This window comes from Perca fluviatilis, chromosome 3, assembly GCF_010015445.1.
Source record: "Perca fluviatilis chromosome 3, GENO_Pfluv_1.0, whole genome shotgun sequence".
NCBI lineage: Eukaryota > Metazoa > Chordata > Actinopteri > Perciformes > Percidae > Perca > Perca fluviatilis.
The window spans coordinates 44715908-44739150 of record NC_053114.1 but is presented as its reverse complement, the minus strand read 5'-3'; the positions used below and the strand labels follow the sequence as shown (position 1 = coordinate 44739150).

The 23243-nt window shown below is 42.8% G+C and overlaps 1 protein-coding gene across 1 annotated transcript; it reads right to left on the bottom strand.

The window, feature by feature from the left end:
- Positions 1-18075, bottom strand: stmn4l (stathmin-like 4, like). Its single transcript, XM_039795284.1, has 9 exons — positions 18038-18075; positions 7332-7460; positions 6936-7205; positions 3974-4040; positions 3760-3858; positions 2917-3125; positions 1888-2088; positions 1749-1766; positions 1-583 (listed from the first exon to the last, which is right to left on the bottom strand). Exons 4-9 carry the CDS (start codon positions 3984-3986, stop codon positions 575-577), a joined length of 549 nt encoding a protein of 182 aa, XP_039651218.1. The 5' UTR covers positions 3987-4040; positions 6936-7205; positions 7332-7460; positions 18038-18075; the 3' UTR covers positions 1-574.
- Positions 18076-23243: the final 5168 nt, after the last annotated feature.

Below are 23243 nucleotides of genomic sequence, written 5' to 3'. Positions count from 1 at the left end.
TGCCAGAGCAGGGGGAACGAGAGGGGGAAACGCCAGAGCAGGAGGAATGAGAGGGGGAAACGTAGCAGACGAAATTCCTTTTTAAACCAAAACGTAGCGGTGTAAATGGAGCCTCAATCTTGACCCAAAACGACCTTTTTTAGAAGCATTTGCGTTGGGTTCAGGTCTGGTTTTCTCTTTCAGGTTTGGTCTGGTTGGGTCCAACTTTTCACACTTTACAGAAGATTTTGTTTCCTCGATAAAACAGTCGCACGCACATGAACACATCGGCACTGTTGGCATAGCAACAAAGCACAGTAATACCCCCGTGGACCGTCGAAAGATGACTGAATCTGCAAGCGCCTCTCAGACAGTTTTTTCTCATTTTAAAGAGTTTATCTGGTTAAAGAAGAGTCCTGGTTGTAGAGAGGAGGTTAAACTCGCCCCTCAGTCCTCCTGATTTTCTTCTTCTCTCATTCTTTTCAGCGTCTCTTCCCGTCTTTCTCCCAGTTGGTGTGGAGCAGCGCCGGGTCTCTGCTCGTCAGCCTCCAAAATGGCTTCCAGATAAAGTTCAGCTTGTGTTGTGATCAGGCCATCAGGACACCTGCAGGCAGGAGACAGAAAGAGGGTGGAGTCAGTAGTTAGCACAATGCTAACGTCTTTTAAACTGACCGTTAAAAATACCGTAAAATATAGGCGCATTCAGCAGCTGATAATAATAATAATAATAATAATAATAATAATAATAATAATAATAATGCATACTTTATTAATCCCACAAGGGGAAATTACAATGTTTGTTACAATGTCTGTTGTTATTACACACAGGCCTGAATTACACACACATGCTCAGTACCTACACACGCACTAATGGAGAGGTGTCAGAGTGGGGGGAGCTGCCCATGGAAAGGCACCCCGAGCAGTTGGGGGTTCGGTGCCTTGCTCAAGAGCACCTTGGCAGTGCCCAGGAGGTGAACTGGCACGTCTCCAGCTACCAGTCCACCACCGTACTACTGCCCCCCCCCCACCCTCTAATGCATTTGTGTCAAAACATCATGTGTCTTAACTAGGGCTGTCAGCATTAACGCGTTAATCGCGTTGCGATTAAGGGCCGAGCATAACGCGTACATTTTTTTTTAATCGCATGCCGCCATTTATTAATTTATTTTACATGTCACTGGGCTTCACGTCGTGCCTAACAGGCTACTATTTTGACCTTTTGCCGCACCGTTACTTATCATCAAGCTGCCATACTTCCTCCTAACACATCCTGCTGCTGCAGGCTGCAGCCATGATGGAGAAAGACAGCAGCTACACAGTTCTGAACGGAGCTTTTTATTTTCCAGAACTCCGAGACGGCTCAGTAGACAAGTCGAAAGCCATGTGCACATTGTGTAAAGCTGAATTAAAATATCACCGGAGCACGTCAAGCTTGAGCTACCACCGACGAGCTAAGCATAGTCCAGTTAATGTGACTCAGGCTGATGCTAGTGGGCTCAGGCAAAGCACTGTTTTGGAGAGTGCTACTTTACATGTGATAAAACATGCGATTAATCGCGATTAACTATAGAAATTCAGCGATTAATCGCGATTAAAAAGAAATTGTTCGTTTGACAGCCCTAGTTTTAACACATTTTTAAAATGTGAATCAATAGTTTTAGCCTCTTTTTGTTAAACCCTGTGTATATTTGTTATCGCACCACTGTCTTCATATTCTGTGTCAGTGTTTCTACCCAGAATCCCCTGCTTCTCCTCCAGCTGGTTCTCACCTCCACACTGTGCTTGTCCTGAAAGACACAAACAAACACACAAACTCCGTTTAGGGATTCATTCACGAAATACAAACTGAATCTGAATCGTCTCTCTGTAAATGTGAGAAAACAAAGAGGATGAAACGTGCGTCCTCACCTCCTCCTGCTGCTGTCTCTCCGGTGAGGCGTTCAGGTGCATCTGCTGTCTCTCCGGCGAGGCGTTCAGGTGCATCTGCCTCTGCTGCTTGTCAGCGTCGGCGCGATGCTCCTGGCGCTCTTTGGTCAGAGCTTTCTGAGCCACTTCACGCTCGTGCTCCCTCCGCTCGGCGAGATGCTTCAGCAGCTCCGCCTCCTGACACTAGAGGGCGACAGAGAGAGGATCGATTATGTACCTCGTACAAAGGTACAGCAAAGTAGAAAAGGTACGATTTTGCCGTAAAGTAGCTAGTGTTGTACTTTTCGTAGCTATGGCTGAACGTATGGCTCATGAGAACAGGCTGCACGGTACGTATGTTCGAGGTGTCGCCCGTAGCGTTTCACTGTGTGACTTTACAACCCACGTGTCAAACTCAAGGCCCGCGGGCCAAATCCGGCCCCTTGCAGATTTAGATCTGGCCCGTATATCAATTTGGGTTCATGATAGATTTTTGATTCGCCTAGTTGTGCGCCAAACCAAAAACACAGGAAAAAGGTTTTTTAAACTGCAATTACCGGACATTCAGAGCAGAAATTGGCAGATTTGCCGACTCTGAGACTCAGAGAGTTTTAATATTCAGACTGTGAACAAGTTGTTGTTAAAAAAAATGATCATTGTTTTGCTTGATTTGCTAAATTCTATGATGGCTAAGGGACTCTTTTGATGACTTTTGGAGGGCTTCATGTCAACAAAAAGTGTACAAAAATGTCGGAAAAAGCAACAGATTTACAAAAAGGTGACAAATGTCTGAGAAAGCCACTAAAAAGTCTGAACAAAAACAATAAAAAATGAGGAAAAAAGCTACCAAAATGTTTAAAAAATAGTGACATGCAGAAACAAAAGCATGTCAATAAACACTTCATGTCTGGCCCTTGGTGTGGTTCTCTTTTTCCAGTGTGGCCCTCTGGGAAATTGAGTTTGCCACTCCTGCTTTACAACAACTATTAGGAATCTGTTAACGGCTTTTTTTGGCCCTATTCCTTCACCCACCTTCCTCCTTTCCTGGGCGGCGTCCAGTTTCTTCTGGATCTCCTCCAGCGAGGGCTTCCCGCGCGGCGGCGTGGTCGCCCTGAGCTCGGGGCCGCCGTCGAAGGTGGGCGGCTTCAGGATGACCTCGAAGGCCTGGCCGCTCGCACGCTTGCTCAGCTCGATCACCTCCATGTCCCGGATGCTGCAGAGGTTCAAGTCCACCACGTCAGCTGCAACAAGGTCATGGGAAAAAGTTCAAATTAGCGCAAAGTGCGAAAGAAAGAAAGTTTAATTTTTTTATTTTTATAGTTATAGCTCAATGCAGGGATCTTCAACAGGGGGTCCGGGACCCCCAGGGGGTCCTCAGAGTCACTCCAGGTGGGCCTCCAAATTATTGTTAATTTTAGAAAGTTTTTTCAAAAATTAAAAAGTCTTAACATGATTCCAACTTATTATTAGCAAATATAAATCCTCACTGACAGTAGGCTTACTGGCCAATAGGTAATGTAGTCACTAAGGTAGCCATCCACAGAGACAGTTCATCCTAAGGATTGACTGTGCCACATTTGTTTCACATTTAAGGGTTAACATTAAAACCTGATTTATAAAATCATGGCAACAATTATTAGGCTATTTGAAGAGCTTAGTATTCTAGGCAAAACAGGTATCTATAAATGCTTTAGGCTGCCCTAAAAGTTATTGTAGGACCAGATTAATATGCAACTTCATTTTATACAGGAATACTTGGAGTTGATGGTGGAGGTAAATATTCATGAAAAAGGACAAGTTGGTGAACGGGCAACACAGATTTTGAGAATGAACAACTAAACACGTTACACACTGGGACATTAAAGAGTTGCTGACCTTTTTTCTCGTCTTCTTCTGTGGTGTGTTTGGGTCGGGGGAGGATGCAGGAGCAGAAGAGAGACACCAGGGGGAGCTCCCGCATCTTCTCTCTGTACGCTGCAACGTGCACAGAGACAGAGAACAGGAAAGCTGAGCCACAGGTTGTGTGCAGACCACATCACATAACCGAAGAAAGGATGTGAAAACATCAGTCTGGAAATGAATAAATTACCTGCTAGAGTCATCCTGCCGTTGGTTTGTTTTCTGTCGAAGACACTGTGGTGAGGTAGAGTCTGTTCCTGAGGGAAGAGACACACGGAAACATTAAAATACACCCAGAAAAATCGGTTTCAGCAGAGTTACTTTCTGGGTTTAAAGGTAACAAACAGCGAGTTTAAACAGAAGCCAAAGACACACACAGGAGTGTGAGAAGTGTGAAAACAAACTTAAAGGTCCCATGACATGCTGCTTTATGAATGCTTTTATATAGGCCTTAGTGGTCCCCTAATACTGTATCTGAAGTCTCTTTTATATAGACCTTAGTGGTCCCCTAATACTGTATCTGAAGTCTCTTTTATATAGACCTTAGTGGTCCCCTAATACTGTATCTGAAGTCTCTTTTATATAGACCTTAGTGGTCCCCTAATACTGTATCTGAAGTCTCTTTTATATAGACCTTAGTGGTCCCCTAATACTGTATCTGAAGTCTCTTTCCCGAAATTCAGCCTTGGTGCAGAATTACAGCCACTAGAGCCAGTCCCACAATGAGCTTTCCTTAGGATGTGCCATTTCTGTGTCTGTAGCTATTGAGGAGGAGAGGGGGGGGGGCAAGGTGGAGGGTGGGGGTGTGGTCTTGACCAACTACCACTTTGCTCGTTTGAAAGCCATGATGTCTCTCTCTCATGGGCGGGCCAAATTCTCTGGGCGGGCAAAGCAGAGAAAGGGGAGGTAACCTTTCCCCTTATGACCTCATAAGGAGAAGATTCCTGATTGGTCCATCTGAGCTTTCATTTTCTCAAAGGCAGAGCAGGATACCCAGGGCTCGGTTTACACCTATCACCATTTCTAGCCACTGGGGGACCATAGGCAGGCTGGGGGAACTCATATTAATGTTAAAAAAACTCATAAAGTGACATTTTCATGCCATGGGACCTTTAAAAGAAAGGAAAAAAAAGCAAAAACTGCATTTTTCAACATGAGAGTTTAAGGTCACTTTGCAGTTTTGCTTTGAACTTGTTCTGACTTTTTTTAAATCTTTTTTCATCTTTAATGCATCATATTATCATTAGGTCAAGTCTGTTTCTGTTTCACACTTTTACAGTCTGAAAGTTTTTTCCTCTAAATGTTTCTTCACAAATCTGAATGGGATTTTGATTTAAAGGTCAGATTTGTGTCATGAGTTGAGTCATTCATATGAATATGAGCACGAGCTGTGTGTTGTTTTTTTTGGAATTCATCAGCCGTGACTTCGGGAGATTAAAATAAATCCTCCAAAAGTGTGAAGAGTGAGTCATCAGCGAACACAGAGACACACGACACGCTGCCGGAGTTAGGAATCACGGTCCTGAAGCTGTTCCCTCATCACGAACTCTACAAACTCTTTTAGTGCATAAAAAGATAGAACAATAACCAGAAAAATGAAGCTAGAAAATAACACAAACGCAGTCTGTTGTGCACAAACACAAGAGCTGCAGACTCGGATAGTTTTCTCTTATTTATTCATCAATAAAGAATCAATGTCTGTAACAAGATCAAGATTAACTTTAATGTCCCACAAGGTGAGAAATGTGTCCGAAAATAAAGCCGAAATGTCTACGTTTAAACTGGTTCTGTGTGTGTGTGTGTGTGTGTGTGTGTGTGTGTGTGTGTGTGTGTGTGTGTGTGTGTGTGTGTGAGTGTGTGTGTGTTGGTCTGCTGTGCACAAACACAACAGCTGCAGATTCAGATGGTTCTCCCCTCAATCTTTCTTCTATCTTTCTATTCATCTATCGAGCATCTTTTCATCTCTTCAAATAATCGATTAATTGCGTGTAACGAGACGAAGATTAACTTTATGGTCCCACAAGGTGAAAACATTTGTCTCAGGCACGTGCAAACTAAAATAATGTCCACAATAAAGCCAAATTCCTACGTTAGGTGTCTAAATCCAAACTGGTTTCTTTAGTCAGAACAACACACAACGAATTTCAGATTACAAGCAGAGGAGAGCAGCAAATCTTAAATTTGGTGTGCGTGTGCGTGTGTGTGCGTGTGTGTGTGTGTGTGTGTGTGTGTGTGTGTGTGTGTGTGTGTGTGTGTGTGTGTGTGTGTGGACTAAGCGATGATGTCATTGTTGCCAGTATAGGCTGCATCGACCGTCTGCAGAGAAAAAGCGAGTGGAGCACGCAGCTCAGACACTAAACTGCTCACTAAACAAAAGAAGAACAAGACGAAGAAAAGAGAGAAACGACAGCAGCAGAGACAGAAACACAGCAGGAACAAAATAAAAAGATGAAAATGATGAATACAATCAGCAGCTGAAGGGACTAAAAAGCCTGTTTTAAGAGAGGCTGCAGAGCTGCAAACGTGCAGGAACACAACCCGGTCAGATAATCAGAGAAAAAAGATAAGGAAGACGTGTTAATAAAGATGCAAGTGTGAGTGTGTGTGTGTGTGTGTGTGTGTGTGTGTGTGTGTGTGTGTGTGTGTGTGTGTGTGTGTGTGTGTGTATGTGTGTGTGTGTGTGTGTGTGTGTAAAGCTGCAAACACAGAAAAAAATGTTTTTGCATTGCAAATTCTGCAGATGAAGAGAATAAAATCCCTGTTAACATTGTTTAAAAGAGGCTGCAGCCGTGCACGCTTTAAAGACGCAGAAAGCTCAGAAATAACGCAAGATAATCAGATGAAGATGAAGATGAAGACGAGTAAATAAAGATGCGAGTGTGTGTGTGTGTGAGTGTGTGGGGAAACAGCAAAGCAGCAGAGACGCACAGAACAAAAAATAAAGATGAAAATGATAAACACAATCTGCAGAATAAAAGAATAAAATCGCTGTCGACATGTTTAAAAGAGGCTGCAGCCGTGCGCGCTTTAAAGACGCAGGATGCTCAGAAATCAGGTATAAGATACTATATAGATATATATCTATATATCTATATATATAGATAAAAAGCTGCAGCCGTGTGAATAAGAGATGGAAGTGGGAGTGCACTCACCCTGCAGTGATGCTCGGCGCTCTCGCTGTTCACTCTGAAGCTCTGCAGCTCGGCAGCACCGGCATCAAAACAGCAGCCTGCTGCATGACATCACCCGGGAGCCCTCTGATTGGCCGGCAGAGATGCTGGGCTGCGATTGGTCCAGCAGAGGCAGAGGGAGTAAGAAGAGGAGGGGGGAGTGGGGGTGGGAGTGAGGTTTATTTCAGAGGAATCCTCCGGATCACTGACAGAAAGCTCTTCATCACAGTCACAATGGCTTCGCCGGATTTTCTGTTGAAATGTGAAAATGTCTTGATAAAACATGAAGATATCTTGTTAAAAGATAGGGAAGATGGGGGAGGGAGTTACTTCACAGGAATCCTCAAGATCACTGACAGAAAGCTCTTCATCACTCACCGATGATTTACTGGATTTTTTTTTAAACACATACAGGGAATGTCACTGTGGGTTTCATTAGAGCTCGTTATCTCACACACAGCGCTGGGACCGCTATCAGCCGATCAATACCTCTGATGAGATCATGTTCTGCAAAGACACAGAGGAGAGAGCACACAGATCTGCACATTTTATCACCTGCAGTTGAAATGTCTCATTCAGAAGCGTTATAACACCCGAATTTCTTTCTCCCTGAACAGCCTGTTCTCATGAATATGTAGGCTATAGCTCTGTGAAAAGTAAAGCTCTGTAATGTGTATGTATTCCACGTACTGATTACTGTCAGCAGCACGTTGATGGTTTGGCTCCTAAAACACAGAGCTTTCAAGAGGGGGTGGAGCAGAGTTCATGTCCTGGAAGAAGTTAAGGAGAAAACACAAGACTTTCACCCAGGAAACAGGTGTTCATGTGGGGTCCTGACAGCTTTGTGGGGCCAAAATGCTGGACCCCACAAGTTTAAAGGGCTGTTTGAGGGTTAAGACTTGGTTTTAGGATTAGGGATAGAATTAGGTTATGGTTAGGGTGAAGGTAAGGGTTAAGGTTAGGCATTTAGTTGTGATGGTTAAGGTTAGGGTAGGGGTTAAGGTTAGGCATTTAGTTGTGATGGTTAAGGTGAGGGTAAGGGTTAAGGTTAGGCATTTAGTTGTGATGGTTAAGGTTAGGGTAAGGGTTAAGGTTAGGCATTTAGTTGTGATGGTTAAGGTTAGGGTAAGGGGCTAGGGAATGCATTATGTCAATGACGGGTCCCTACAAAGATAGTGCCACAAACCTGTCTGTGTGTGTGTGTGTGTGTGTTTGGTATTTGTGTGTGTGTGTGTGTGTGTGTCCTCTTTAACCCTTTAATATGTGCTGCAAACAGGTGTTTGTCTCCCTGGAGTGCGTTAACCCCATAGATGTAATTTACAGGGTGAACTGGGGGGAGGGAATCAAGTGTTTTATATGCAAACATTTTAAATTTTGCTCAAAAGTGAAAAACTCAAACCCCAAATCTTGTTGAGTCCAGGTCTGTCTACACCAGACTGCTAAGTCAGTAACATTATGTAAAAGAAAAGTGTCCTATAAGATTATTTTTCATGACATTATAAACTCATATTTTATTAAAAGGCAGGAGAGGTGATCATGTGACGCTCTCAGATGAATAAATAAATAAATAAAGACTTCTGAAACATGAAGAGAGAACAAACGAGAGCTGGCTCTGGTTTGATCCGGTTTGTCTGGTCGGTTCTGAGGAAAAATGTCAGCGCTAAATTTATAAAGGCTGACAACGAACTGTTACTCATTCTGACTGAACACTCATGACACACACACACACACACACACACGCACACACACACAGACACACACACACACACACACACACACACAGATAGCACACACACACGCACACACACACACACACACACACACACACAGATAGCACACACACACGCACACACACACACACAGACACACACACCCCTCTATTTGTGGATTAACGCCTCCATCTGTTGCTCTGTTTGACAGCCAAACTCGTCAGTCTGTCACTTTTCTTTCACACACTCCGAGCTCCCAGCACCATCACACACATGCATTATGGGTAGAAGAACTTCAGGGACAAGCACCATTTTGGTCCCAGGCTTTGGCGTCTATAGTGCTGTCAGTGTTAGTTCTAGAGCTGCACAGATGAATCCATTAGTTGTTGTCTAGTAAATTAATTGCCTACTATTTTGAAAATCACTTTGAGTCATTTTTTTTAACGTGAATATTGTTCTAGTGTCTTCTCTCCTCTGTGACAGGAAACTGAAGATCTTTGAGTTGGGGACAAAACGAGACATTTGAGGACGTCATCTTGGGGCTTTTTGGGAAACACTGATCCACATTTGTGATTTGGGACTACAGCTCCCATCATGCACCACAGCAGAACACAGTGTTCTCACACACCTCCTCTCCCCCGCACACTGAACCAGATGATGTAATGCAGCTGCAGTGTGTGTGTGTGTGTGTGTGTGTGTGTGTGTGTGTGTGTGTGTGTGTGTGAGAGATGCTGCAGCGGAGAGAGAGAAACCTCCACATCCCTACTGATGATGTCATCTGCAGCCAATCAGATGAGAGCTCTTGGAGCCACGCTGTCAGGGTGTGTGTGTGTGTGTGTGTGTGTGTGTGCGTGTGTGCGTGTGTGTGTGTTTAAGGTCGAATCAGGATTCAGCAGAAACAACAAAACATCTGCAGCGAGCTGCATGTTTACAGCTGAACAGAATGAAATAGATAAGAATATAATAAAATAGAGAAGATATGAATATATTTAGTAGAATAAAATGGAATAAAAAATAAAAATCATAACATTTTAAATTAACAATTAAGGTAATATAAAATAAAAAAGCAGAAAAGAATAAAATCTAATAGAGAGAGAGATAGAGTAGATATAAAGGGGGGAGGGGGGTAGGCTCTGCTCTCGAGGACAAACAGCAGCAGAATAACTGGAACAGTGACATCATCTCGGAGCCTGCACGATGATGTCACTGACAATGAGGTCACTGACAATGAGGTAGAGCTTAGATCGGGCCCAAAGGATCAAGCCCAACCCTACTCGAGCCCGTCCCGACACATTAACCCTCATGTTGTCCTCGGGTCAAATTTGAAATATGGGATGTCGATATTAGCCCCAAAAACTTTGGGAAAAGTGTCAAAGATTTTGCAAAAACGACGAAAAAAAACAACTTAAAAAAAACACCAGGCAAAAGCAACAAAATGTCCCAAAAAAAAATGTGATACAAACATCAGAAAAAGCTTTAAAAAATGTGGAAAAAAGTGACCAAAACACACGAAAAATAAAAAACGTTGCGCTAATGACAACAAAATGTGTATTTTCCATGTTTGACGGGAAGACAACACAAGGGTTAACTGGAATTATGAGCCCGAGCCCAATTTAAACCAGACAATATTTTTTTATATGCGTGGGCCGTTATAACTTGACGTTCTCAACTACAATTCAGAGTTGTTTGAACTGCAGAAATCTGTTGAGAATGATCTTAACGAATAATGCAACAAGGACGAAGCACGTAAACTCAAGCCTAGCTCCTGCAGCTGAATAGTGCGGCTAACAGATCAAGGCAGAAACATAGTCAAAGCCCTGGAACCATACAGGAGACTTTCTGGTCTCCATCACCTAATTAATACTGTCCTTCGCCACGGTCTGCATGCCGACGCACCGGCCGACAACAGTGCTGCAGATGGGGGGGGGAGACACGGTGTAGCCCAGTTTACCTCCCACTCGAGTCAGAGCAGGACAGGACATACACCCAGAGCCAGGGGAGGAGCTGGAGAGGCATATCGCTTTCTCCCCACCCAATTTAAGCTAATAAAGTAATGATTAAAAAAACACAAATGCTTGATCAAGGGCCAAGCAAGTTCGGGCTCGGGCTCGGGCAGAGAATCTAAACTCTGTAATGAGGTCACTGCGCTGAGCTCGACACAGACAGAGTCAGTTCACACTTACATTCATGACAAAGTCAAACCAATACTGACGTGCCTCTGAGCAAGACTCAGACTGTAACTGTTTCAGTCTGTCTGCTTGCCTGCCTGCCTGTCTGCCTGTCTGCCTGTCTGTCTGTCTGAGTTTCTGGAAGCCTCCTTCTGCAGCAGCAATGACTCACCTCCGCTGACATTCAGCCCACACTGTTATCTGTTCTCCTCCCTCCATCCCTCCATCCCTCCCTCTCTCCCTTTCTCCCTCTCCCTCTCCCTCTCTCTCTCCTACTCAGTGGGCTGGAGACACGATCACAAACAGAAACACTGAGAGTCACGACGCCTCGCTGACACAAATAAAACACAACTGCTGGCCACACACACACACATGCACACACGCGCGCACACACACACACACTAATTTAGCTTACATGTGGATGCTAACATGCTAACGCATGCTAAAATATGCTAACATATGTTAACATGCTAGTAGTAGTGGTGGCCAGATGCATTAAACTCCTCTGTGTGTACTGCACCCCCCTGTTTGTGCCACTTGTGCTAAGCCTATGACGTTGCCTGTTACATTGTGTGTGTGTGTGTGTGTGTGTGTATGTGTGTGTTGGTGTTGATATTGACCAACTGCTCTGTTTATATACAGATCTTGTCATTGTTTTATTTTTTTAATTTATTTTTACATTTATAGTCAATTTTACTTGTATTGGGCTAAACCTGTATGTACTATTATAATCCTTTTATCTTTTTAGGTGTGACATTGTACGATCTGTCCAGGGACAGCAAATGTAAAATAGCCTTTTGGCTAATTCTGGCACATTTTACATTTTTATATGTATTATTAGTGATTAGTGTGCATTGTCCCTGTTAAATAAACCTGAATTAAATAAATCATGTGTCAAACTCAAGGCCATCCATTGACCAACCGTATAACAATTTGGGTTCACGATAGATTTTGGCCCTCCTAGATGTGCGCCAAACCAAAACCACAGGAAAGTTTTTTTTAAACTGCAATTATATGACATTCAAAGCAGACATATGGCAGATTTGCCGACTCTGAGACTCAGAAATCCCCCCAGAAGCAGAGAGAGAGTTTTCATATTCAGGCTGTGAAACAAGAATGTAATCTTTTTCTCCTCGTCTCTCCTCATGTCATGTTGTATTTTCTTTACCCCATTGTATGTTTGTATGTACCTTGTAAAGCGCTTTGTTGATTTTTATCTGGGAAATGCGCTCTATAAGGCAAGGCAAGGCAGCTTTATTTGTATAGCACATTTCAGCAACAGGGCAATTCAAAGTGCTTTACATAAAACATTAAAGAGCAGTTAAAAACAATTTAAAACAATTTAAAAACATTAATAAACAAATTAAAAACATTAAAAGACAAGAATAAAATTGATAGTGCAGTATAAGAATAAAAGTTACAGTGCAGTATAAGAAATTAAAGTTAATAGATTATTTAAAGAAAAGCAACATCAAAAAGATAGGTCTTTAGTTTAGATTTAAAAGAACTGAGAGTTGCAGCGGACCTGCAGTTTTCTGTCTGGGTGGGTCATAGTGTAGTAGCAGATCAGAAATGTATTTTGGCCCTAAACCGTTTAGTGATTTATAAACCAGTAAAAGTATTTTGAAATCAATTCTTTGAGGCACTGGAAGCCAGTGTAGAGACTTCAGTACTGGAGTGATGTGATCCACTTTCCTGGTTTTAGTGAGGACTTGGGCAGCAGCGTTCTGAATCAGCTGCAGCTGTCTGATTGATTTTTTGGGGAGACCTGTAAAGACACCGTTACAGTAGTCAAGTCTACTGAAGATAAAAGCATGGACAAGTTTTTCCAGATCCTGCGGAGACATAAGTCCTCTAACCCTTGATATATTTTTAAGGTGATAATAGGCTGATTTTTTAATTATGTTAATGTGACTTTTAAAATTTAGGTCTGAGTCCATGACTACACCAAGATTTCTGGCTTTGTCTGTTGTTTTTAACATTGTCGTTTGAAGCTGAGCGCTGACTTTAAATCGTTCCTCTTTTGCTCCAAAAACAACCACCTCCGTTTTTTCTTCATTTAATTTAAGAAAGTTCTGGCACATCCAATCATTAATCTGTTGAATGCACATATTTAATTGTTGTATTGGGCTATAGTTCCCTGGCGATAAGGTTATGTAAATTTGGGCGTCATCCGCATAACTATGGTAAGTTATTTTGTTGTTTTCCATAATCTGAGCCAGTGGAAGCATGTAGATGTTGAACAGAAGAGGCCCCAGAACTGAGCCTTGGGGAACTCTGCACGTCATATTTGTATGCTCAGATGTATAATTACCTATAGACACAAAGTAGTCCCTATTCTTTAAATAGGATTCAAACCACTTTAGTACTGAGCCAGAAAGACCAACCCAGTTTTCCAATCGGTCAAGCAATATGTCATGGTCTACCGTATCAAATGCAGCACTGAGATCAAGTAATACTAAGACTGACATTTTGCCACTCTCTGTGTTTATGTGGATGTCATTAAAGACTTTAACAAGAGCCGTCTCAGTGATGTGGTGTGGTCGAAAACCTGACTGGAAGGCATCAAAACTGTTGTTTAGCGATAAGAAAAGGTTGAGTTGTTGAAAAAACACTTTTTCTATGATTTTACTTAAAAATGGAAGGTTTGATATCGGCCTATAGTTGCTCATTAGTGTCGTGTCTAGATTGTTCTTTTTTAGGAGTGGCTTGATGACTGCAGTTTTCAGGGCCTGTGGGAAGATACCTGAGAGCAGAGATGTGTTTACAATCTGCAGAAGATCAGAAGCCAAACACTTCGAAACATTTTTGAAAACACCCGTTGGTAGAATATCAAGGCAACAGGAGGAGGTTTTCAGATGTTGTATAATGTCCTCCAGGTTTTTATGGTTGATCGTATGAAATTGTGTCATGTTGGAATTTGTTTTGCGTGCACACTGTGACAACACATATCCTGTACTTGATATGGAAGCACTGACTGTTTGTCTAATTTTCTGAATTTTGTCTGTGAAGAAGGAGGCAAAGTCGTTGCAAGCCTTGGTAGACAACAGTTCAGATGCTACTGGTACTGGAGGGTTTGTTAATCTATCAACAGTAGCAAACAAAGCACGTGAATTATTATTGTTTCTGGCGATAACGTCAGAGAAGAAGGACCGCCTTGCATTCCTTAGTTCCAGATTATAAATGCAAAGTCTCTCTTTATAAGTGTTATAATGGACCTGGAGATTAGATTTTCGCCAACTGCGTTCAGTTTTTCGACACTCTCTTTTTTCTGTTCTCACACCTATAAAATTTCTCCATGGAGATCTTTTCTTACCAGAGACAGCTTTGACCTTAGTGGGAGCAATAGCATCAATAACATTCGTAATTTTACAGTTGAAATTATCTACAAGCTCAGTGACTGAATAATTCACTGGTGTTTTCAGTGATATACCGTTTTCTGATTAACTTTGTTTGAACACTTTTGGGCAGAGATAGTGCCGTTAAAGAAAACACAGGAATGATCAGAGAGAGCAACATCAGTCACCACAACCTTGGAAATGTTTAGACCCTTGGAGATAATCAAGTCCAGAGTGTGTCCCTTATTGTGCGTGGGCTCTGTCACATGCTGAGTCAGTCCATAGCTCTCAAAAACACAACACAGTTCTTTGGTCCCTCGGTCCTGGGGGTTGTCAACATGAATGTTAAAATCACCAGCAATAATTACACAGTCAAAGTTAATACAGATTATAGACAGCAGTTCAGTAAAGTCGTCAAAGAAGGATGCACAGTATTTAGGTGGCCTGTAGATATTTAGAAGTAGAGCTTGAGGGGAGGATCTTAGCTGAAGAGCCACATATTCAAAAGAAGCAAAATTTCCGTAAGATAATTGCGTACATCGGAATGAATCATTAAACAAAATGGCGACTCCACCTCCTTTCTTATTCACTCTATTCTCACTCATAAAACTAAAGTTAGGGGGGGCTGACTCAATGAGAACAGCAGCACTGTTATTATGGTCCAACCAGGTTTCAGTTAAAAACATAAAATCAAGATTGTGCTTGATAATAAAATCATTGATTAAAAACGATTTTCCCGCCAAAGACCTAACGTTTAGTAGGGCTAGTGTTAGTGCGTTTTCATTTTTTGGGACAGACTGTGGCTGACGAGGAATGGATGCTAAATTTGCAAAGTTTGCAGTTACGTGCTTATTCGCCATTCTTTTTCTATTACCTATCACAACATAAATTGTGGAAGAACCTAATACGCAGGGCCCAGGCTTGTCTTGGAAAGAATCATGAGTGCTACTATGCATGCAGCCTGGACCCGGCCCATATCAGTTAACGCTTGCTGCATTTTGCACACAAGTATCCTTATCAGTTTGGGGAGAAGGAGTTAGCTGCCGTCCTTGAGGGGGCAGAGGTGCCTGGCGTTTTACGATGGGAGAAGGAAGGGGGGCATACTTGGTTCCAGCATTCACCAGCTGCTTCATCTGGTCAGTGAACTCCAACATGGGGATGGGGGAAAGAGGGGAGAGCGACATATCCTTAAAGAGGTCCTCAAAGCTGTCGTGGTTGTCACAGGGGTTTGAGGAGTGTTGGACGGGTGAGAAGGGGTGTTGAGATTTCTCATCTCCGGTCTTTGGTCTCCCATGGTCAAATCTTTGCTCAGGTGGGGGCTGTGGTGGATCACTGCCGCACTTTGTTGTTGTGTCTTCCTCTTGTTTTGGTTCATCTTGTCTCGTGTCCTTGGCCAAGGGAGCAGATGTGTGGCGCAGAAAGTAAAGTAGGCTAGAGGTGAACAGCTTTACTCCTGGCTCGTTAAGGAAGAGTCCATCTGCTTTAAAAAGATGTCTGCAGAAAATGTTAAAATTGTCAATGAACTGCAGAGAATGGTTGTTGGTACATGCATTTGAAAGCCATTTGTTCAGTGCCAACAGTCTGCCGAATCTCTCAGCTCCTCTGACTGGTGGTATAGGGCCACTGATAAACACCTTTGCGTTTAGGGAGCTGACTGCGTTCAGCAGATTCATAAAGTCACAATTCAGCACTTCAGACTCTTGCTTTACAACATCATTTGACCCTATATGCAGTATAATGTTCTTCACAGTTGGGTGTGCTGCTATGATATCCTGGATTCTTTGGGCCAAATCAGACACCATGTCTTTGGGAAAACAGAGTATTTTGGTGTTTTTACTGCTTTTTATATCTTTCACAGCAGATTCACCCACAATCAGAGTTTGGGGCCCAGTTGTTAGCTTTCCCTGTAGCTTTTTACTTTTAGAACTGCTCTCAGTCCTTACCCTGCTGTGTGACGATGAGACGTAATCCAGGTCATGTCCAGGGTCCTGCAGCAGAGGAGCAAATCTGTTCTTCACCTGCACACTCAGTTGTTGGGGAGGCATTTTGTTGCTGATTTTCCCTTTTGCAGTTGTCCACGGCTGTGTCCTACTAAGTACAGGGGTTGAAGAGGCGCTCTGCCTGGGTGGCAATGCAGGCCAGCCAGTCATATCACAAATCTCAGGGCGCTGTGCTCTGCCCGTTAGTCGTCCTCCCATTTCCCAGGAAAATGATTTACTCTTAGGCTTTGCACCAAAAGAGTTCCAGGGAGGACTGCCACTTGTTGATTTATTATCCGTTCCACAGCCTTCTTGTTTCTTTGTGGTCTTGCTGGTGCTAGTTAGCCGTGTGTTAGCATGCTTTTGTCCATTGTTTTGGTTCAGTGGTAAAGTGGTGTCATTTCCACATGATCTGTTCACTTCCAGGTTTACTTCTAACCGGTAAATTTTGGTTTCCAGAACTGCAATCTTCTGAAGGAGTTTGTAGTAGTGGCACCTTGCTGCTAATTAGCTTTAGCTACAGTCACTTTAGGACAGGCTTGAGCTATTGGTAGGCCACGCTCACGCAGAAAAATGTTCAAATATGACAATAGCCTACTATGTCTATAAAAAAGGTATAGTCCAGTGATTTATAAGTATCCAAGAGCCGCTGCTCATAGTTTCTCTCAGAGGAAAAGCAAGATTATCAGCAGAAATATGCAAGCAGAAGCAGGAGCAAGCCAGAGATGGCAAAAGTACTCACTTCCCGTACTTAAGTAGAAGTACAGATACTTGTGTTAAAAAATACTCTGGTAAAAGTAGAAGTACTGATTTAACTTCTTTACTTAAGTAAAAGTAACAAAGTACAGGCTTTGAAATGTACTTAAAGTATAAAAGTAAAAGTAGCCTTGCGAATGACAACCACTTTTTATGCAAAGCTACCTGGACCACACACGTTACTAGAGTGCAAGATGAGAAACTTCAGTGGACATAAAAACCAGGCTCTTTATATGCCATTGTCTACATTTTAAATGGATGTCTGCCAAACATCACATATATGATTATTGTGACAGAGACTGGGACTCCAGCTTAATAAGATTCTGACTGAGTAGCAAGATATGAATTCAACTGTTATTCTGTGAGAATTCACAGATCCAGTTTCTCTTTTTTAATCGTCCCCTTAACATTTAAAGGAATCTACATGCATGTGTGTGTGCTCAAATATAGAAAGAAAATAAAGGATACAATATGAATTACTAAACATAGATTAATTAAGAAGTTCCCCATACTTTTAGAGTTACACAGCACATTGGCCAGGAGTCATACTTGATGCCTCCTAGCCTATCTCAAACATCTCTCTCAGATAAGGCCAGGGATGATTGGGAATGTCTTGCTGCTTGTCTGCCTAATCTCTGGGATCTCCGTTTTCTTCATTTTCAATCATGTCGCCGTCCATACTACTAGTGCTAACGTTACCACCATCAAGCTGCAATTATTTACCGCAAATGAATACGGCCGAATCTGTCGAGTCGTCTTGTAGTGGTGCGTTACATGCAACGTAGCCTACAGTATATTCCCATCCAATTAGATTGAATTCGGTATTGATCACGTGAAAAATAATAACGGTAACTCCAGCGAAATTATTTGAAACTTGCTAGTGAGGACTAGATTAGGACCGTATTTAAAGCTGATGCTAGTTTCAAATTTCGCCCCCCTCCCCCAGGTGTGTCTGTAAAACACGGACAGAGACAACTTCTCTTTTTGATGCTTTACAAGCAACGTGAAACCTAGCTAACAGGTGAAGAACACAAACAACTAAATCACTAGCTAACCTACTTTAGCTGTGCAGGAACTACAGACCAATACAACAACAGGCTTACATTAACTGACAACAGAAGTTATACGACTTACAGTTCTCAAGGACGCACACACACCATCTCAACTGATTATCCTCCGGACAGCAGTCTCTCTTTCTTTTTTCTCACTTTTTTCTGTGTGGCGCACGCGCCCGCTCGCGGTGTGAAGCGCGTGTCCGCGCTATTCTCCGACATTACGACCTCTTGTACAAAACTAAAGTAACGAGCCAATTTTTAAAATGTAAGGAGTAGAAAGTACCGATATTCGTGTTAAAATGTAAGGAGTAAAAGTAAAAAGTCGCCACAAAAAAAAATAGTAAAGTAAAGTAGAAATATCCGAAAAATCTACTTAAGTACAGTAACGAAGTATTTGTACTTCGTTACTTCCCATCTCTGAGGCTAGAGGTGAACAGCTTTACTCCTGGCTTGTTAAGGAATAGTCCATCTGCTTTAAAAAGATGTCTGCAGAAAATGTTAAAATTGTCAATGAACTGCAGAGAATGGTTGTTGGTACATGCATTTGAAAGCCATTTGTTCAGTGCCAACAGTCTGCCGAATCTCTCAGCTCCTCTGACTGGTGGTATAGGGCCACTGATAAACACCTTTGCATTTAGGGAGCTGACTGCGTTCAGCAGATTCATAAAGTCACAATTCAGCACTTCAGACTCTTGCTTTACAACATCATTTGACCCTATATGCAGTATAATGTTCTTCACAGTTGGGTGTGCTGCTATGATATCCTGGATTCTTTGGGCCAAGTCAGACACCATGTCTTTGGGAAAACAGAGTATTTTGGTGTTTTTACTGCTTTTTATATCTTTCACAGCAGAGTCACCCACAATCAGAGTTTGGGGCCCAGTTGTTAGCTTTCCCTGTAGCTTTTTACTTTTAGAATTGCTCTCAGTCCTTACCCTGCTGTGTGACGATGAGACGTAATCCAGGTCATGTCCAGGGTCCTGCAGCAGAGGAGCAAATCTGTTCTTCACCTGCACACTCAGTTGTTGGGGAGGCATTTTGTTGCTGATTTTCCCTTTTGCAGCTGTCCACGACTGTGTCCTGCTAAGTACAGGGGATGAAGAGGCGCTCTGCCTGGGTGGCAATGCAGGCCAGCCAGTCATATCACAAATCTCAGGGCGCTGTGCTCTGCCCGTTAGTCGTCCTCCCATTTCCCAGGAAAATGATTTACTCTTAGGCTTTGCACCAAAAGAGTTCCAGGGAGGACTACCACTTGTTGATTTATTATCCGTTCCACAGCCCTCTTGTTTCTTTGTGGTCTTGCTGGTGCTAGTTAGCCGTGTGTTAGCATGCTTTTGTCCATTGTTTTGGTTCAGTGGTAAAGTGGTGTCATTTCCACATGATCTGTTCACTTCCACGTTTACTTCTAACCGGTAAATTTTGGTTTCCAGAACTGCAATCTTCTGAAGGAGTTTGTAGTAGTCCTCTATGGAGAAGGGTGGCATCTTGCTGCTAATTAGCTTTAGCTACAGTCACTTTAGGACAGGCTTGAGCTATTGGTAGGCCACGCTCACGCAGAAAAATGTTCAAATATGACAATAGCCTACTATGTCTATAAAAAAGGTATAGTCCAGTGATTTATAAGTATCCAAGAGCCGCTGCTCATAGTTTCTCTCAGAGGAAAAGCAAGATTATCAGCAGAAATATGCAAGCAGAAGCAGGAGCAAGCAGTAGAGCGTCTGCACTGTAAGAAGCAAGTAAGTACAGTCGTATAAACTTTGAATTGAATTGCTTGATTTGCTAAATTCAAGGAATTCTTGGAACTCTTTTGATGACGTAAAGGCCTTCATGTCAACAAAAATGCGTCAAAAATGTCAGAAAAAGCAACAAATTTACTAATAGGTGACAAATGTCTGAGAAAGCCAAAAAATTCTGAAAAAGCTCCCAAAATGTTAAAAAAAGAAAAAGAAAAAGTGACATGCAGTAACAAAAGCACGTCAATAATCTCTCCATGTCTGGCCATCGGTGTGATTCTCTTTTTCCAGTGTGGCCCTCTGGGAAAATGAGTTTGACACCCCTGAAATAAATGAATAAAATAACCCCTATTTTCCACCCGGCCATCACTTTCATGTTCGTGGCCATTCACGTCAGTGCTTCATATTCCACCAGCCGAGTCTCCCGCTCCACTAAAGACATACATGCCAGGTCTGTTTTCAATTCAATTCAATTTTATTTCCAAGTGCAATATCACCATAAGACATGGTCTCAAAACACTGTACCACAGGAAATTCAGTAAGAATTAGGATTAAAAATACAAACAAATACATTAAAATCATTGCAGATATACAGTATAGGTAGGCCTACATAAAAATGAAATGAAAAGTGGTACAAGGGTAAAAACAAAAGATAGAGGTAGTCTTTGCGACTTGCACCCAGGGAGCGGAGTGGTCGTGCTGGGGTGTAGGGGTTAATCAGTTCGGCTAGGTATGAGGGTGCAAGGCCATTCAGCGATTTGTACCTCCTATGGCGCCATTTTGATGCTACCAAGCCATCACCTCCCGTTAGCATCCCATTGACTCCCATTCATTTTGGCGTCACTTTGACGGAGAATAACTTTACATCTGAAGCGTTTAAAGACTCTATTTGTCCGTTGTTTATTTCTAAAGAAACACGACAATGTATAAAAGGCTCCATTACCTTGTAGCTCACGTTATGGCTCCGTAGCAGACGCTTTTATAACAATAGGCTAACGATTAGGTCATAACCACGAGACTTACTGTCACACAGTAGAGGAATTACCGTATAGTACAGGAGAAGCTCACAGGCAGTTTGGACTTCCATTAGCTGTTTAGGTTTAATGACTAATGTTAACTAGCATGTTAGTGATCAGTAATTAGCCTGTGCCTATGTTATCTCCTTACATATACCTACGCTCTCCGTCTCTGTAAGATTGGGAATGATTGAGATTTCTCTCGGCACAGCTACCAGAAGACTTCACACTTTCAGACAGGTTGCTCACCTCACATCTACGTCTTCAAGCTCAGTTGGAGGCTGCTCAGTAACGCTCAGCCAGCACCGGGAAAGAGACTTCTGATATCCTTCACTGGAGCCGTTCGGAGCGTTCAGACAGCCGGGCATGAAGGGAAACAGCGAGAGCATCGACGATTCACTTCTCGAATACTTCAGACTAACATACGTATATACAATAAACCTACAGTTTACTGTTGTATAGTGTTTATTTAATGCTAATTTACACAATATTCTACCTCTAGGAAGTAGAGCGTGTACGGTAGCTGTCCCAGCGCCTCGCAATTCAGAACCTGCAGAAGAACCTGCCAGCTGTTCAGGAGGCAGACATCATAAGGTGTCCAGCGGCCAAAGGGCTGTACACATTTTGTGCCCTATTTTAACGATCTAAGCGCATGGCGTGACGCGCCTGGTGCAGGTGTGTTTAGGGCGTGTCCAAATCCACTTTTGCTAGTTTGACGGCGGAAAAAAGTGTCTGTGCCCCGGGCGCCTGGTTCTAAAGGGTTGTCCTTAGTGTCTTCATTAATCAGAGGTGTGTTTTGGGCGTAACATGCAATCAACCAATCAGAGATCATCTCCCATTCCCTTTAAAAGCCAGGCGCGTTTGGACCTTGGAGCATTGCTGTTATGATGGAGGATTTGCACCGTAATATTTTTATTTGTAATCTGCGTGTGTGTGTGTGTGTGTGTGTGTATGTGTGTGTGTGTGTGTAACAAGTATAGTGTGCGCGCGCTGTGCACGAGCCTAGGAGCATTTTACTAATGCTCTGTTAAAATAACAATGAAATGCTGCGTTATTGACTTTAGACCAGGTTTTTGTTGGTCAACGGTGAGATCACTTCCCGCTGCCTCAAGATAGCAATACTCCCAGAATGCACCTGAACACACCTCCCTGTAAGACCAGCACGCCCAGAATGCACCTGAACACACCTCCCTGTAAGACCAGCACGCCCACAATGCACCTGAACACACCTCCCTGTAAGACCAGCATGCCCAGAATGCACCTGAACACACCTCCCTGTAAGACCAGCACACCCAGAATGCACCTGAACACACCTTTATGTAAGACCAGCACGCCCAGAATGCACCTGAACACACCTCCATGTAAGACTTATGTATGGACGCAGGTGCATTGCGTCGGGCTTTGCACCGTGTGCAAGATAGGACCCTTATAGCTACTTACATTAACTTACAGAAATTAAAATCTGTCAGATAAATGTAGTGGAGAAGTAGAAAGTGGTGTTAAAAAAATAAAAAATAAAAGTATGAGTGCATCAAATTTATACTTTAAGTAAATGCTCTAGATAGATTTCACCACTGCTTTTCAAAGCGTGGAAGGTGACTCAGCTGCTCTTCAGCGCGACCACGCTGCCGTGTAGGCGAGGGGAAGCGAGCGTGTTGGCAGATGGTCGGCAGGCGGAGAATCTGAATCCATTCACAGAGCGACAGAGAGAGAGAGAGAGAGAGAGAGAGAGAGCGCGAGAGAGACACATGAATGAAGACAAACACTCAGCAGAGACAGATTAATACCACACCGATCAGAGACATCAGAGAACAAAGAAGAAAGCAACAGTGGGAACAGTGTGTGGGAGCTTGTTTTCATTCTTTCACTTCCATTCAGAGAGCTGTTTCTGGTTCTTAGCCTCCCCTCCTTTATATATAAAAGGGAGTGGACAGAACAACAGAAACAGTTTAACACGATGCAGTTCAACAGCAGACTCTAGAGTCATATATAGGGTCAAATACAGAATCAATTTTAAAGCGGCCATATTATGCTCATTTTCAGGTTCTTAATTGTATTTAGAGGTTGTACCAGAATAGGTATACATGGTTTCATTTTCAAAAAACACCACATTTTTGTTGTACTGTACATTGCTGCAGCTCCTCTTTTCACCCTGTGTGTTGAGCTCTCTGTTTTAGCTACAGAGTGGTAGCCTCGTGAGAGTGTCCTGATCTGGCGAGCTCCAGTTATCCACTCGCGGGTCAGTCTGGCATCTCGAGATAGAGAAAATTTGGAGCCGTTCGCTAAACGACCGACCAATCAGCGTTGTTTTTTAGGCGGGTTTAGGGGGTGATAGACAGATGGTTTATCCAATCAGCTAACCAGGATTTTCAGACAGCGGTAGCCCTAATTCTGTTAGCCGCTCGCTAATGCTTTTTTCTCTTGGATCCTTCTTCTGGAAAATGGACCGGGAACCTGAAATGGGGCCTTTTATTCCTAAATTCTCGTTACACAAACGGCAAATATCCTTTACCGACATGCTGCTAGCTTGCTGAGC